Source organism: Argentina silus (assembly GCF_951799395.1).
Source record: "Argentina silus genome assembly, chromosome: 10".
In the NCBI taxonomy this organism is placed as follows: Eukaryota; Metazoa; Chordata; class Actinopteri; order Argentiniformes; family Argentinidae; genus Argentina; species Argentina silus.
The window spans coordinates 3,693,682-3,711,641 of record NC_139664.1 but is presented as its reverse complement, the minus strand read 5'-3'; the positions used below and the strand labels follow the sequence as shown (position 1 = coordinate 3,711,641).

The following is a 17,960-nucleotide window of genomic DNA, read 5'->3' as shown; positions in this document are numbered from 1 at the left end:
GTTACTGTAAATCAAATTAAGTCTTCTTTACGTGGGTGTTCATGTTTCTTGAACATGCGGGGGAAGATACTAGGAAACATTGTGTTTTTGTGAGAATGCTTCATGACTTCTTTCAATTGGAAGAGCATCATGACTGTTTTTCAAATTAGTAGGCGTGCAAGAGTAGAAGGGGAAAATAATCGTCATATGAGTATAGGTTTGGGACTTATATGTACAGCATCCAAACAATCTCCATGGAAAAAATAATACAGTTCTAAACTGTAACATTGGTCAGGACGCATATGCTTATTTCAAATGTATTATTATTATAAATAAAAAAAACACAATTCTGTTTCAACTATTACAGTTTTGATTATGCTTTTTTGCTCTATGTGTAAACGAGATGGGTTAATTGACTATGCACACTACGGCCCTAATTGCCTTTTACGCACTACGAACAGTGCGTGACAAAGAATAGGCTTTTGAACATGTCAAATTTGATGCGTTAAAGATAAGGGGACAATAAAATAAGCACAAACTGAAATTTGGAACAACCAATGGACCCACTCCTACACACTGCACAAGGATCCAGAGCTGCGCACCCCTCCGCGTCCGCGACCGCACAGCATTTCAGTTTGTGGACTATACCCAGTCAGAACCGGTGACCAGGACGAGATGTTGCCCAAATCACTTCAGATGATTATGCCAAAAACGGTGGTTGTATTTAAATGAGATCCGAGGTAAGATTAACATTTTTTCCACAATCACATTATTACTTTTGAGTGTTGGTCATAATTTTTCTTTACCTTTTTGGGTAACTTTTTTGCATTCTATTTCATTCATTTTCTCTGTTGTGAAAACAGTCACATTATGACGGTGGATTATGCATTATTATATGATTACATACATGTACCACAATTACTGTGGCAACAAACTACACACATTTGTCATGCTAAATATTGTGGAAAACTATGCTTTTCTTTTCGACATTTTAAACACTTTTCGACATATTATTTTCAGTTGATTATTGATTAACAGTTACCAGGAAACTATGTTCAATATCATTAGTTTACAATATTACAGTGATTTGAATAACATTGATACTGTAACTCTGTAGATGGGCAGTGTGCTGTAGTTACTTTAGGTTTCAGGACTCTTAATGTGGGGATGAGAGTGACCGTGGCTGAGAGGAGCACAAGTCAGTGCGTTCACACTTGCTCATTGGAATGTTTTTTTTTTTTTTTTTACATTTATTTCTAGGGTGGAAATGTTGATGCAAAGCACCATGGGGAAAGGGCTGGTATTGTTCTTTTTACTGTTGACTCTTCTACATGAGACCAGAGGCCAGAGAAGAAGAAAAGGACACAAGAACGGAATCCTTAGAGATGCAGGCAATGGTAAATCAAGTATCCGCATACTGTACAGTTCTGATGCTAGAAACGTTACGCTGTGCCAGGGCGCTATCAAAACAAGTTCAGTGCATTTACTGCATTTATTTTTAATTACACAGGTTTTAGTTAGACGACTGCTAGTGAATGTTTTATTTGACATCCCCGATGACACAGCAGGCCTGCTAAGCTCTGGTTCATTGTAACAACAAAATGCGACATATGTATCACCTCACAAGTGGAAAACGTTACATCTGCCCTTCACAGAAGATTGCATTTTTCATAAATGTAGTATAAATGTTCCATCACTTTTGACAATACGTCTGTGTTCCATTTATTATTATGTGTCTAAATACATGTACTGTATTTCTCTCACAGATCTGTCTTGCTCCATGGAGGTGTCCTTCATCCTGGACAGCTCGGAGAGCGCCAAAACCTTCCTTTTTGAGAAGCAGAAGTCCTTTGTTCTGCGTTTCAGCACCCGCCTCGCCATGCTCCAGGTGTCCGGCTGGACCCTGAAGGTGCGGATGGCTGCTCTGCAGTACAGCAGCTCTGTGTCCATAGACCACAGCTTCTCCACCTGGCAGGACCTGGACGTGTTTCACAGTAAAGTCAGCTCTATGACCTACATCGGCCATGGCACTTACTCCAGCTATGCTATCACCAACGCCACCCAGCTATTCATCCAGGAGACCCTGGAGGATACCGTCAGAGTAGCGGTGCTCATGACCGACGGGGCCGACCATCCCCGGAACCCTGATGTTGTCGGCGCGGCAGCGGAGGCAAAAGGCCGTGGCATCAGGCTCTTCGCCGTGGGGTTATCGGACCTGGCACGACAGAGCCAGAACAGTGCCAAGCTGCGGGCCATCGCCAGTGGGCCGCCCCAGCAGTTCGTCCACAGCCTCACTGACCCCCAGCTGGAGGAGAAGCTGCTGAAAGAGATGGTGAGTGGTCGGGGGGGGGGAATCATCCCACACTTTAACTCAAGATTATTGGTTAAAATCAGTACCTCTTTGTGTGATACTCTCTTATAAGAGTATTTTAGTTTTGTGAGGTTTTTCAATCTAACTGATCATTTGAGAGTCCTCAATGTTCTCAGTCATATCCATACTTGGTAGTGAGGAGATCAAGTGAAAGCAACCCAACTAGGTTACCTTCACACGTCTTTCACTGTTCACACCGTGGTCCCTAAGGGTTAGGGTTAGAGTTAGGGTTAGGGTTAGTGTTATTAAACATGGTAAGAAAAGAGTTCGAGTGTCTCTTCCATTCTTTACGACATCCATAGAGATGGATACATCCAAACAGAATTGTGACCGAGCATTGCTATCCAACAGCTCATTCTCCTCCATACTGGTTGTGTCTGTCATGTCCCCATCTACTCTGTCCTGAGCGAGGGTTCAAACCTCAATGGCAGAATTGTGTCCCTGTGGCAAATTCTTCCCCTGATATGCATTTTCCATAAACACACAGAAATGTCTGGAGTCGACAAGAGGTCAGGACCTGGCTGCTGACAGACAGTAGCATTGGTTGTACTGTTCTCCAAAACTGCATAATGTTTCTCATTCGTATTCATCATTTACAGGGGACCTATTAAAGAACTGATTTAGCCATCACACATTGACTGAAAGGGGCTCATCAATGTTAAGGTTCTCTAAGGTTCTCTTCTAGTGACTTTACTGGCTATACCATTGCCAGTGTAGGCCTGCCCAGGTAGTAATACTCAGTCAATTGTGGCATTTGAATTGCTGAAATAGAGAAATTAAGTTCAAATACTCACAAATCGTCTTGTATTGTTTTCCACCCAGGCTACCATTGCGCTTGAAGGGGTAAGTACGGCACAATAATGATGACATGAAATGCACAACAGAAGAACAATGATGACACTAGACATCTAGTACATATGTATTTACATATGTAAATAATTATTTTTATTTATTTACTGTATCAGTGTCCACAGCCCAAAGTGTGTTTGTGTGAGAGAGGAGAGAGAGGCCCTCCTGGAAACCAAGTGAGTGCTTAATCAAAATGCCATGTATAGTACACTAGTATCACATATAGTATCTGTCATATGTACGTATATGAAAGACACCTGATAAAGACGTACAAACACTTGATAAAACGCACAGAATACACTCATCACGTGCAACACATGTTTTGATATAGTAAATTCAAACCAGGCCCTAGCTATGAATAACTCTATGTTTCATCCAGGGTAAAAAGGGGGAACCAGGATATGAGGGACCACCTGGTTCAAAGGGTCCAAGGGTAAGTGTTAAAAGAAGATTACTTTATTTTTCCATCATAATGATCTCATTGATTTACCACAATCTCATACTGTATAATAATGTCTGAATTCTACCAGGGAGAAGTTGGAGGCAGCGGCCGCCCCGGAAGCGAAGGGCTTGAGGTATACTGTGTCATTCGTTTTGGTGCAATTGTTTTCTGCGGCCATTTTGTTTCCAGACTTTCATGGTTTACTGATACTGATATTTCTCCTTCCTTATAGGGCAGACCAGGTTTTAAAGGTGATAAGGTGGGACATTTACAGTACAACATTTCACACATTTTTAGAATATAACAATTTTGTATTTGAATACATGTTGTCTATTGCCTAGTTGGCTTGTTCAGTCATTCTTAAAGAGGCCATTTCAACACTATTCTGACCACTCACCAGTATATCTCTGATATATAGCTCTGATAACAGACTCCTCTCACCTCAAGAGACAAAGTGTTTTTTAACATCCCCACTAACCAAATATGAACTAACTTAGCATGTATTCAATTAAATGTTTGGGTTGAACTTGTGCTGTATTTCAGGGGGAGAGAGGTGACTGTGGCACGCCGGGAGAAAAAGGAGATGAAGTAAGTTCATTTTTTATTTTATTTTATTTTAACATTTTAAAACAAAGCACACATATTACACAAATATACACGAGTACATGAATACAATCATTGAGAATATTAGACAATAAAGTCCAGGACTTATTTCCACTTTGCACCTCAAAGACAAGTTGGCTCAGCAAGATTATACCATGACAATTAATATGGGTCAATCAATACAGTGAGCTGTGTGGACAAACTCAGTCATGATGTCATTTTACAGGGCCCTGGGGGACCCCCAGGACTACGAGGATCCAGAGGCGAGCAGGTAACTTTGATTGATTGATTTACTTTATTTGACCATTTTTAAAACATACAATTTATGCCACGACTGTTTAAAACTAATGTTTCCAACGCAACACAACACAACCAACATCATTCACTGTTCATCATTTAAATGTTAATGGAAAAAATATAATGTTTGACAACAAGCGCAGTACTACGAAGATACCCTCTGCAAATAGAATGAATATTTGGGTGCTATTGGGACCTGAGGTCAAAATACACATGACTCACAATAGGGTCCAGCTCTAGTCATCTTCATAGTCATCCTCATATTTGCTGCAGATGAAGTTGAGTTCCTCTGTCTCCGGTCGGCCAACCCACTGTTGGTCTCCATCTCTCTCCACGGCCCCTGTCAGCCCACGCGTCCCGGTTCCATTGCCAGGGGCCCAGTTGGGGTAACAGGCGGTGTCTCCGCTCACCCAGAACCAGAATTTCAGGGTGTAGATGTAGCGAAGTCCCAGCCACACAAAGGGAGTGGAGGCCCTTTTGGCCCTCTGAGCGACCCAGTGCTGGAGCCTCCTGGAGTTAACAGACACCAGGTCCATATGCTTTTCCCTGCAGTAATTCAAAGCCTCACTCCACGTCTTCTTCTCATCGACCAGGATCAGCTTGTCATCGTAACAAAGGAAACTGTGTTTTTCACTGTATTCACTAACATCCCATGTTCTTTTGTTATTTTTGAACATGATCAAACCACAGTCCACTTTCCTACCAGAATTGTGTGGTCTGCCTGGGGGCCATTTTGTGAATGAGAGGTTTGTCTGATCTGACCACCTCCAGGAGCCTCTGTACAGGCCAATCCAGTATTCTTTACTTTCCAAAAGATTTTTAATTTTCTCATTCTCATCCTGGTTCCTCACACTAACCAGGTCTGTGTGATGCTCTCTGCAGTAACTCTGAGCTGCCTTCCAAGTCTTCTCCTTCTCTGTCACTGGGGTGTAACCTTTACTTGACGCACTGTAGCAAATGAAGAATTTTTTTTTGCTGCATTTTTCAACATGCCATTTTCCTCCTTTCATGAATGTGCAATCACCATCCCATTTTTTGTTGTTGGCTTTGTTGTTGTCTTTGTTGTTGTCTTTGTTGTTGGGTTTGTTGTTGGTTTTGTTGTTGGTTTTTCCACAATGCCAGTTTCTATACTCAGTCCCACCCTCCCTGTTAACACTGTTATCAGTCAGAGACCACTGCCAGCTATTATAAAGTCCTATCCAAACCTTTCTTGTATTTTCGATGCCTACAGTTCGAGCCAGCCTGTCCATGTCTTCCTCGCTCTCGATGGTAGCCAGGTCAGCGTAGTTTTCTCTGCAGTATTCCTGGGCTTCAGGCCAGGTCTTCTCCTCATCCTCAAAGCGATACTCACAGGAGAGAAATGAGCAGAGAGGCCAGACTCCTGAGCATAGGAGGATCACACAAGCAAACCAGTCCATCTCTGATGATTGCAGACTGGTCTTCCCCCGTCCCCTTGTGTCTCTGTCACCTGTTGAGCTTTGGGCTTCTACAAGATCACACTAAACGTCCTGAATCAAACCCCTGTGGGAAGTTGTGTGATGTATTAGTCTTTCACAGTAGAATGCAAAACAGTTGTTGCTGTTTTCCATAAGTACCCAGAGGAACATACAAGAGTCCTTTGTGATGAAGCTGTAGTAACACAATAGTGCCCTGAATAAAGTCAGTAGTCTGTGGTGCTCGGTTAAACAAACATGGCCTAGAGGAGCCCGTTGTACACTGAAATAGAAGCGACATCATGCAGAGTACTTTTTGTTTGCATTTCCAACATGATGTTCAGCATCACATAGTCCTTGACTGCAGCATATCGTATTGACTGTTTACTTCAACTGTGGACAAGCAGATCTGTATTGTAATGCCATTGGGTTGTTCCCATTAAAGGTCTGTAGAAAGAGTCCCTCTGTTGTTGTAGGTGTGGGAACAGTACAGGGGAGGCTCGTGGAGGTAGAAATCGGAGGACGGGCTCGTTGTAATGCATGGAACGGCATAAGGAATGATATCAAACATGTGTGCTTGATACTGTTCCTAATTCCATTTCATGCATTGCAATGAGCCCGTCCTCCGATTTCTACCTCCACCGGCCTCCCCTGGAATAGCAGAAGCTTTATTATGACAAACACAATGAACACCATAGGTGAAATTGGAACACATTTAAGCATTGGAGCTGAAAATCTATTGGATGAGCTTCAGTCAAGCACTGTATCGCTCTTCTGTGCATGTGTATATAATGTATTAGAGTATCAGTATTTTTAGTGTAATTTTAAGTGTGTACTTACAGTATGGGCATACTGTATGTGTACATAGACATCCAAGTACACCTCTGCATCTTTGTGTGTGTATTCTACATGTATGGTCCTCTGTATGGTCTTCTGTGGCTCAGTTGGTAGAGCATGGCACTGGCAACGCTTAGGTTGTGGGTTTGATTCCCGCTGGGACCATATATACTGAAAAAGTGTCAGCTAAATGGCATATATTATTGTGTGTGCATGGCTGTATACTGAATGTGTACAGTACTTGTGTTTATGCTTTACATACTGTGTGAAAGTAGATAACACAGGGACAAAGTAACAGTGGACGTGGGTCAGACATCCCTTCCACTCTCAAACATGGAAAATGGAAGTTGAGGTTGTTGTTTTCCCACCCATGCACATATGGAATGTGAATTTTGGATTACGCCTAATCCTGAAGATAATGTGAGTATCTGAGGCTGTGAATCCAGGCTTGCAGGATATTATTCTTTTACAGGAGCAGACTTTGTGTCCTGGGATTAGTGCTGGGTCATGGTTGCCCAGCGTAACTCTTCCTCCTCTGTAGCATTGGCAGGGTGTCAGTGGCCTTGTTGTTTTGGGACCGGGCCCTGAGAATCCAAGGAAACTGCCGTTGTGAGTTCTTCTCCATCTGTGTAACTCGGTTCAGGCGGGGTTTTGTGTTAGTTAAGTTCGACAGTTGAGTAAAATATGCAATTTATAACGATTTAAATATGATTTCAGATGTAAAATATGTTCAATTTCTATTTCCTTGACTGTCCACCTTTATTATGCAAAGTGAAAATCATATTCCAGTGGGAAAAGGTGGTTATACAGTAGATGCCACTCTTAAACCATTTAGACAAGGAGAACCTGTCACCGCCTTGATACTGGATCGTACCTACAAACATTATGAATGATTTGACTCAAGGCACCAATGAAGAAGTACACACATACTGTAATCTCAGAACCCAGAATCGAATAGTGAGACGACACACACTGATAACGATATTATAATTTCTGGACCTTTTTCTGACTTTTCCATTTCTTCCACAGGGAGTTAACGGACCTCCCGGGGACCAAGGTCTGGAGGGCCAAGCCGGTCCCAAAGTACGCATGCTCTGCCTCAGCCAATAACATGCATCCGTGCCATGACACTTTCCGACATGGAAACACATATACACACAACATCTCTGTTGTCAGGCTGTGTTGGTTTGCCAGAAAGGCCATGGGAGATGACCGAGTCAATTTAGATGCTGATCTTTTATATCTCAGCACCAACCCAAGGCCTCAAACAAGGAGGGCCTTGAGTTGAAGACTGATTTATAGCAACTTTTAGAACGTCTAGACATTAGCAGGAGCTGAAAATATAATGTGGGACAAGCTGCTCTATTCTTTCCGAAATGCCACACACCAAACTGATTTATTGGTCATTTGGATCCTTTGTTTGCATTTTATTGACATTTCCACAGCTCCGTTCTTTTACATTAGATCTCTGGGATAGAGTGGGTGAAAAGCACTGTGGAAAGCACTGACACCGATGTATAGTACTGTATTTACACTCACAATAAGCATGGGTGGAATATTATCACAAGTAGCTTTGTAAAATGGGAACTGTGTCCTACTCTTGTTAAATGTTTCACATTAATCTCACAGATTAATATCTGTATAACTCTTTCACAGGGAGATAGAGGAGTTACAGGTGCTTCCGGACCAAGAGGTGACATTGGTATCGGATTCCCAGGTGCAAAGGTGCCTAATAACCCATTCTCCTTCCAGATATCATGCTCTTCATATACAATGTATATACAGTATAATGTACAGTACCAGTCAAACGTTTGGACACACCTTCTCATTCAATGGTTTTTCTTTATTTTTATTATTTTCTACATTGTAGATTAATATTGAAAACATCAAAACTATGAAGGAACACATATGGAATTATGTAGTAAACAAAAAAGTGTTAAACAAACCAGAATATGTTTTATATTTTAGATTCTTCAAAGTAGCCACCTTTTGCTTTGATGACAGCTTTGCACACTCTTGGCAAGGTGTGTCCAAACTTTTGACTGGTACTGTATGTTAAGAACATAACGCTGATTAGAAATGTATTGTTATTTCAGGGGGACAAGGGGATCCAAGGAAGGCCAGGACCCACAGGACCCATGGGGATAGGAGAGCCAGGACAGCCAGTAAGTTGAAGTGTCCTTCAAGTCCTCATAACATAAAGTGTCCTCATCCTGAAACATTGGTTCTAGATCCCCATTGAGAGGTTTTGCTTCGGTTAGGTTACACTGCCCTCTGTCAGGCAGCGATTGACTACAACTTAAATAGAGAAAATATTATTAAATGCTAAACAAAAAAAGCTGGTGTCTACAGTGTTACGTGACTGTGAATACTGAAACAGACGGACAACATTTATAATACTGTTTATTTCAGGGCCCCTCAGGACCTGCTGGAACACAGGGAAACCTGGGAGCACCTGGGGAGGGGCTTCCAGGACAAAAGGTAGGCACATGTTGACCTGAATATCCTATGCTTTCTATTGGACATACCTCAATTACAATCATGTCTGAGCTGTATGAAGATAAACATCTGCAGCCTCAATGTGGATTTAAGTTCTGTGGGTCCGTTTCAGGGTGATCGAGGATATGACGGTGCCAGGGGTCTGCGTGGCCCTGTAGGTGTTGGGGTCAAAGGTGACAAGGTAAAGCAGTTTTGAGGTCTTGAAGTATGAAAGATATGGCGTATCTTCCTGACCAAGATTATATTCTACTGAATGACGCCATACTGCTGTAGTATTACTATAACGGACTGACTGGGACGTCTTACTTTTTCTCTCAGGGAGATCATGGACCGCCTGGATTACAAGGACCAGTCGGGGGCCCTGGGGCGGGCATTCAAGGAGAAAAGGTACATTGTGATCAGACTTGAACAAGACCCGCAAGTCTGATTATTTTGTTGTTCATAATGTTCTCACGTTTGTTGCTTCACATTGAATTCGTAGATCATGACATTGACTGATAGTGTAAAAATGTTCTTTCTCCTCAGGGGAACCAAGGGCCACTTGGGCCCCCAGGCTCCAGAGGGGCTCCAGGTCTGGGACTGATAGGTCAAAAGGTAAGTCTCAGGTCAGATTTATCAAAGGGGTCTATTTTCTACATTCTGTCTGAGTAACAATGAAGACGATAGCTCTGAAAGTGATATGCACTGTGCACCCCAGTAGTAAATGTGATGTCAGAGGATGTCCCTTTTCTTCTGCAGGGAAACCAAGGGTTCCCAGGTGAGTCCGGAGCCCCAGGGGAAAGAGGTGTTGGTGAGCCAGGACCCAAGGTGAGTTTGATACTTCAGTATACTGTATTTCAACATGTATCAATGTTATGACTAATTAACACCCTAATCCCTAATGGTTAGCCCCCAAACCCCTGCACGATCACTCCGCTCTTCCACCTCGGCTGCCCGTCTGGCATCGCCGCCTCTACGTGGATGCAGCGGCCGCGCCACTCGGTCACGGCTTTTCACCGTCCTGGCGCCCCGCTGGTGGAATGAGCTTCCCACCACTGTCAGGACTGCAGAGTCACTACCGATCTTCCGCCGTAGACTGAAACCCATCTCTTCAGGCTACATCTTAACAGTCCCTCCTAAAGACCTCTTCACCCCCACTACCCCCCCTGTACTAACCCTAACCCCAACCCTTGAGACCTCTTCACCCCCACTTCTCCCTTGTACAAGTTCTCTCCTGTTAATTATAAATATATATATATATTTTTTTTTTAAAAAGCTTCTGGCATTGTGACTGCCAATGGCCCCTGGTGTGAGCATTGATTACTTTGTCTTATGATGACTGGTGGATAGATGATTCACTTACTTAAACAAATGTATTTGTTGTAAGTCGCTTTGGATAAAGGCGTCTGCTAAATGCCATAAATGTAAATGTAATGTAAATGTAATCCTCCAGGGAGACCCAGGATCTGAGGGGTTGTCTGGTATTCCAGGCCTCTCTGGAGAAGATGGTCTCTCGGGACAGAAGGTGGGCACGCCAAACGGTGGTACAATATCATGTATAACAGTCTGTCAACTGACTTTTATTGCATTTATTGTGAACAGTGTTGTATCTGAAGATCACTCTCAGAATAAGAAATAATAATGTAAATGGTTATACTGTGTGCAATGGAACCTTAAAGGGATAGTTCACCTTAATTACAAAATCACATAATTTGGTTCCTTACCCTGAAAGGAGTCTATGGACAAGGACAGACTTCAATCAACACTTTGGTTCTGTTCATCTGGGCACTGTCAGTTGACCCTATATTAGCATGTTTAAAATGTCATGCCCGAATCATGTCAAAGTCATATAAATCAAATTACAATCATAAAAAAGTAATTAAAAAACAGTTAGCTGTTAGTAACAGTGCCCAGATAAACAGAACCAAATTATGGATGTATTTATGTCTGTCCTTGTCCATAGACTCCTTTGACTGTAAGGAACCAAATATAATTATGCCTTTAAGTCTGTGAAAATGCTGACAATTTTAATTTCAAATGATATCAGGGTGATATAGGGTTACCAGGGCCTAGGGGACCTGATGGTGCACCAGGAAAAGGTGTCCCTGGAGGAAAGGTACAAATCTATACTCTTATTTAACCATTCCACTTGAAATGTTCTCAGTTCAACTGTCAGGACAGAACATTTGATATATTAATTGGTCTAATACCAAAGTTGTTTACTGATTTCATGTGCCAGACAGCTGCAATATTTGGAGACCCACTAGTCTGGCTTCACAATATTAGCCACCATGTTGTCATGGTGATTCAATATGTCAAAGGTCTCTATGTCAGAGTGTCTGAAATAAGCGGTGTGATGTTCCCAGGGGGACAGAGGGGACAGGGGTTCCAGAGGTCAGCCAGGGGCTGTGGGACCTGTGGGGCCAATGGGGGCCAAGGTAAGCACACACACAACAGTTATGCTCAATATTGTTCTGATCCAAAACATGGATGGAAGGTTTGTGTTGAAGAGTGTTTCCTGTTTCAGGGAGAACCAGGAAATGCTGGACCAGCAGGTATAAGTGGACCACCTGGGCGAGGAATACCTGGTACCAAGGTAAGTCCCTACTGTATGTTAAGAAAGAACATGGTTATCAAAGTTGAAGTATGTTATTTGAAAGTGGGAAATGGTCATGGTGGTTCTGTTTCGGACAGGGGGATTCTGGTCCTGTTGGCACTGCTGGACCTCTTGGTGAACCAGGAATAGGGATAGCTGGACCCAAGGTAAGTCCCTTCCTTTCATTTGTAATCCATACATTTGTTTTAAAGTGTTCCTCCACTCATGCACTGAACACCTGTGTGGCTCTCGTTAGGGTGACAGAGGACTACCTGGACCCACTGGACCGCCTGGTCGTAAAGGGGAAGGTCATCCTGGCCCTCCAGTGAGTATCCTAATTCTGCTGTCATTATCCTCAATGATACTTCATTCATTAATGTGTGCTCACTATTAATCTATGAATGGATGTTTTCTTATGCCTGTTAGGGACCAGCAGGGATACCAGGATTAATTGGAGAGGCTGGACCCGAAGGAAACGGTTTACAAGGTCCTAAAGTACGTGTACTGATACATTAATCCTCACCTTAACATGGACAAAAATGCTATTTAAATTTAATTATGATAGGTCACCATTTTTGTTGTGCAATGTTGTGGTTAGCATATTCATACAGATAACTTTGTGTTTTGTTGAGATCTACAGTATGTTGTAGCATTGATTTAATAATTCAATTTCTTATGTTAAGGGGGACCGAGGATCTTCAGGCCCAACAGGGCCAGCTGGAGCACCAGGAATTGGCCGGATCGGCCCCAAGGTCGTAAATTATATATTAGACTAACACTGCCATTAAGTTAGCCATCATTTGAGGCGTCATTTGCCTACTATGAAATCATTGATGACATGAAGATGATCCTGTCATCTCTGCAGGGATCAGCTGGTCAGCTTGGAGCCCCTGGTCCTCAAGGAATGTCTGGGGAGGGCATTCAAGGACAAAAGGTGCTAACTTGTGTCACGTTATTGCTCAGTGAACCATGTTAAAGACTTTAGCTACTGTAGATGTATTACTGTATTACATAGGTTTTCTGTAGCCTCACCAGCCCCATTCAGTTCTGACTGGCTCTGTAAAATGCTGATATTCTTAGGGGGAGTCAGGATTCCAGGGGATCCCAGGCCCCAGGGGCCCCCCAGGACAGGGACTACAGGGTGATAAGGTAAGGACCCCCAGTATGCACAGAAATCATGACATATCTGGATCATTAGTCGCTCATACTGGAATATTAGATTGATTATTGATTGATTGATTATTGTGCATGAACTGTGTTTTAGACATTGTCATAGTCCTGGAAATGTTCTTGAGCTTGACCAACCGATATTGCTGCCAGTGTTTGTAGAAAATGCATTGTTGCTGTTCTTGCAGGGGGACCGAGGCTTTTCTGGTGAACAGGGCAGAAAGGGGGATAAAGGGGAGACCGGAGAAACAGGAGTAGCTGGAGTTCAGGTACTACGAGCGATTCCTCAAATCCAAAGTCTACCTATAACAACAAGAAAACAAAAAAAACAACAAAACCTTTATGTGAATATTTGGTCTTGATTTACTTCCTGAATTACAGGGTAGACTGGGACAAAAAGGGGAAGCAGGCCTTACAGTAAGTGGAGTTATCACACATCAGGACAAATCACTGCAACTAATATGTAACAGCATTATTGACAAAGAATACACCGATTCACTAATAATTGTAATTTCATCATTCGTCACAGAGAGAGGAAGTCATCAAAATAGTCAGATCAATATGTGGTAAGTGATATATCTTACTGTACTTTTTGGAAGAGACCGTTCCCAGGTTTGACCGTCCCTGTGAGTGATTCTGTGACATACTGTGGTGTGTCATAATGTAAATATACTGTAAGTATGTTATGGTATCTTCTACATCGAATATAAACATAGTACAGTACATCCACCATGTATCGTCCTCTCGTCCCAGGTTGTGGGGTGAAGTGCCGTGAGAGCCCTCTGGAGCTCGTCTTTGTGATCGACAGTTCCGAGAGTGTGGGGCCTGACAACTTCAAAGTGGTCAAGGACTTTGTGAACGCTCTCGTCGACCGCGCCTCCGTGAGCAGGGAGACCACGCGCGTGGGCGTGGTCCTCTACAGCCACATCAACATGGTCGTGGTCAGTCTCCACCAGCGGTCCACGCGCGACCAGGTCAAGAGTGCGGTCCGTACCATGACCTACCTGGGCGAGGGCACCTTCACCGGCAGCGCCATCCAACAAGCCAATCAGGTGTTCCGGGCGGCGCGGCCGGGGGTGAGGAAGGTGGCCATCATCATCACGGACGGACAGGCGGACGTGAGGGACTCGGTGCGGCTGGAGGAGGCTGTGGAGGAGGCCCACAGTAGTAACACCGAGATGTTTGTCATCGGGGTGGTGAACCAGAGTGACCCACTGTACGAGGAGTTCAGGAAGGAACTCCACTTGATGGCCTCCGAGCCAGATGACGAACACGTCTACCTTATCGACGACTTCAGAACACTTCCTGGTAAGCTGTCACATGCTGCATCTAATTCAATATGGTGTCCATGCTGTAGTGTAACTCTCCCTGTGGTAAACCAACACACTGTGTATGGAGATAGTAATCTATGTTGATGATAAGAGAATATCGGCATCTAAATATGCAGAAAGACACAAATAGTCTGTACTGTGTTGTGTTCATTCAGTTTAATGCACTTGAATAGCAAGTAGCTACATAGGTGGCACTGTAAGGCTGACTGATTGCATTAACTTACACTGGCAATACAAAGAGCATGAGGAGTTGCTGTAATGCCTTTTCAATGGTACAGTATGATGCCGGTCAGTGATGTCCTGTCTGTACTGTGCTGATTCCTCCAGCCCTGGAGAGCAAGCTGCTGAGTCACATCTGTGAGAGCAATGATGGGGCTTTGTTCAGCTCCATCCCCAGCTCCAGACACTCCCCTGGAACCCCTGGAGTCGCCGGGAACGTCCGGGAAACCCCAGACAGAACAGATACGGACACACCCACGTTTACTGGAGACGTGAAGTGGTCACAAACGGTGGTGAGAATAACAGAACACCAGCACTACCTAGTGGGTCTCTCATCAAACTGTGGTCCCCGTTTGAGGAGTATATGGTGTAAAGGCAATAACATAGGTTATAACTTCAGTCATAGCATACTGTATTCGCTATTAAAGGGATAGTTCAGAAATTGTAATCCATGGCTCAGAATTGTTTAAATAGACACTACTAACTTTAGCCACCGCTAACAAAAAACAATTTGTTGTAGAACAACAACAAAAAAATCGAGATTTGTTTTCAAATCACCTCAAATGAAGTCTATGACTTCGTTGGAAGTTACTTTGAGGTAATCCCTAATCACTCCCACTGTAAACCATGGATTACAGTTTCTCCTGGCCCATAGACTACTTTCAAGGTAAGAAACCATCTGACTAAAGTTGTATAATAGTGAACTATCCCTTTAACTAACTGATGATTAGCGAATGTAAGTAGAACTTTAACCCAAATCTCCAAATGAATGATTTTCATGACCAATTGGATCACACCTATACATATTTCAGGTTTGTATTTGCCCCTTAGTGCACACATACAGTGCTGCTTGAAAGTATGTGAACCCCTTGTGCAATTATCGATTTTTTTTAGTTTTTACCATGACATTTTTATTTAATCAGAACCATCGTCTTTTTTATCTGACATAACAGGTCTATATTGATCAATTCCGTATGTTGGTTTCGAGGAAATCATGCGTGTAGTAGAAAAACTAAATTATAAAGAAATTAGTGCAGGTGCAAAAATAAGTGAACCCCAAGTTGCATTGGTTAAATCAAGTAGGTAAGTAGAATCAGGTGGGTATATATGGGTACCAAGTAGTATCTTTACTACTCCACATCATTAAGGGAACCATGAATTCAGGAGAAAGAAGATTTGTGTTTTGCCAAGTCAAAGTTCTGACCTAAATCCAATCGAGATGCTGTGGCAGGACCTGAAGCAGGCAGTTGCATGCCAGACACCCCTCAAACCTCACTCAATTGTCTGAGTTCTGTAAGGAGGAGTGGGCAAAATGGAGGTGCCACAAGCTATTGACTGAAGAGGTTCACGTATTTTTGCACACATGAAATCTGGGTTTTTGTTAAATAAACCACTTTCGTTAAATAAATAATGAAAATATAATATAATATTTTTTAGCTTCTGTCCTTTGGAATGTCTGACATTTGGGTTACGAATTACGAATTGGGGTTGAGATAAAGATTTCATAAGTTCATTTTAATATTTTACACAAAAATAATGACCATCCCTGTAGGGTTCCCAACCTTTCAAGCAGCACTGGACTACTACATTCGATCTTTATCCTTCTATTCCGCAGCCGGGTCCACCAGGAGTACCAGACAGAGTCTTCATCCCAGCGGGACCCCAGCCAGGCGACACCGACACCTCCGAGACCCTGAGGGTGCCGTTGTTCGACAGAGAACCCTTCAAACGCCTGCCGGTGTTCCCCCTCCCGTCTGAGGCCAAGAACCCCACCCACAGTATAGCCGTGACGGGTCCCTCGGCCCCCACACAGAGACCCCTACCCGTAGAGAGGACGCCACTGACCCCCCAGCCGCCACCACCACCACCGCAGTTTCCCCAGGATGCTTTTACACCAGGTAGGAAATGGCTGCTTTATCGTTACTTCGTGTCAATGAATATCAGATAAACCAGTGTTGTTAACATGTAAAAATCTGTTATTGTACGCTTACCATTGTCATGTGCTTTCAAGGTAAATACCTGGTGAATAGCAGACTGTAAAATTATGGGTCAACAAAACATCAACACCTCAGTATAACTAAAACATAATGCTAATACATTATTTATATATATATATATGTGTGTGTGTATGTATGTATGTATGTGTGTGTGTGTGTGTGTGTGTATATATATATATATATACACACACACACACACACACACACATATACAGTATATATATATATATATAATTATGAGCATGGACTATAAGCATAGACAGACTCATGACGTGGCTCTTCACTTTTTGAAGTGGCTAGTTCACTTTCTGAGATGAAGCCCTCTCCTCAATTCCTCTGTTGTTTCCAGATGAGAGATGTGGACAGATTCTGGACCCTGGTCCCTGTAGAGAGTATGTGGTGAAGTGGTACTACGACGCTGCGGCAAACGCCTGCGCTCAGTTCTGGTTCGGAGGCTGTCTGGGAAACAGGAACCAGTTTGAGACGGAGAAGAGCTGCAGAAAAGCCTGTGTGAAGGTCTAACACACACAAAGCTACTGGTTGACTTGCTGAACAATCACAAATGCAGGCCTACTTGGTTATTGTTATAAGGGGGAGAAATATTCTTGGTAAAATGTGGGTCAATTGCTATGCAAGTAACACAGCAGACCAGTAGGTGGCATACGTCAAACGCATGGGCTTGAATCATGGACATATCCTGCGTCCCAACACTCTATCCTTTTCCCCAAAGTGGACACTTGTCCACTCCTATACACTGAGGTATAAGCATAGGATTGGTGTAAGCATGGGCTCTACAATCCTAAGCACGACTCATCAAGCTAGAAAACCGTATCTTGAGTTTGGCAGAATATCCTCTTTTTTTTTTTTTTTAGAACCGTTGGTACCATCATGGCTCCCATTAGAATTCGAAATTCAAACAATTTGCAGAATTCTGTATACTGGATGTCTTGGTACCGTAAACCAAGCTAACTTGTTTTTATTATGAGGTATCTGTCAGTGAATGAAAAGTCAAGGTGGTTTTGAAAGAGGTAAACAGAGAGATGGTGGAGATATGGGGCAGTGCCATCCTTTAACATAATGTAATATTAAAACACTGTTAAACGGTAAATAGTCATGTGACACACATGGCTGACTGTCTGAACACTAACCTTTCTAGGGAATTAACTTTACTATGGAGTAAGTAACCTGTCTGTATGAAAAATGACTTCTAAATATGTAATTGTTTTTAATACTGCACTGTCATTAAAGATCAAAGTACATGAGAATAGGGATAATGTTTTTTCATATTCATTTGAACTTCTCAATATCTTCTTTGTTGAAACATTTTGCAAGACATTGTTCAATGTATTGGTGTCTGTTAC

The 17,960-nt window shown here is 42.8% G+C and overlaps 2 protein-coding genes across 2 annotated transcripts; one reads left to right on the top strand and one right to left on the bottom strand.

Moving 5' to 3' along the window:
• Window positions 1-1,264: 1,264 nt before the first annotated feature.
• col28a1b (collagen, type XXVIII, alpha 1b) lies at window positions 1,265-17,122 on the top strand (the record flags this gene model as incomplete). The annotated part of the gene is made up of 34 exons (XM_083678916.1): window positions 1,265-1,376; window positions 1,746-2,311; window positions 3,173-3,193; window positions 3,316-3,375; window positions 3,579-3,632; window positions 3,730-3,774; window positions 3,874-3,900; window positions 4,185-4,229; window positions 4,471-4,515; window positions 7,841-7,894; window positions 8,468-8,536; window positions 8,908-8,976; window positions 9,224-9,292; window positions 9,423-9,491; window positions 9,629-9,697; window positions 9,836-9,904; window positions 10,049-10,117; window positions 10,743-10,814; window positions 11,337-11,405; window positions 11,656-11,727; window positions 11,817-11,885; window positions 11,984-12,052; window positions 12,142-12,210; window positions 12,312-12,380; window positions 12,569-12,637; window positions 12,751-12,819; window positions 12,966-13,034; window positions 13,241-13,321; window positions 13,434-13,469; window positions 13,582-13,618; window positions 13,806-14,360; window positions 14,711-14,895; window positions 16,218-16,500; window positions 16,949-17,122. The coding sequence occupies 34 exons, from the start codon at window positions 1,265-1,267 to the stop codon at window positions 17,119-17,121; spliced, it is 3,558 nt and encodes a 1,185-aa protein (XP_083535042.1). The 3' UTR covers window position 17,122.
• Window positions 4,257-5,931, bottom strand: LOC310810975 (C-type mannose receptor 2-like). Its single transcript, XM_083678921.1, has one exon. It carries the CDS (start codon window positions 5,789-5,791, stop codon window positions 4,778-4,780), a length of 1,014 nt encoding a protein of 337 aa, XP_083535047.1. The 5' UTR covers window positions 5,792-5,931; the 3' UTR covers window positions 4,257-4,777.
• Window positions 17,123-17,960: the final 838 nt, after the last annotated feature.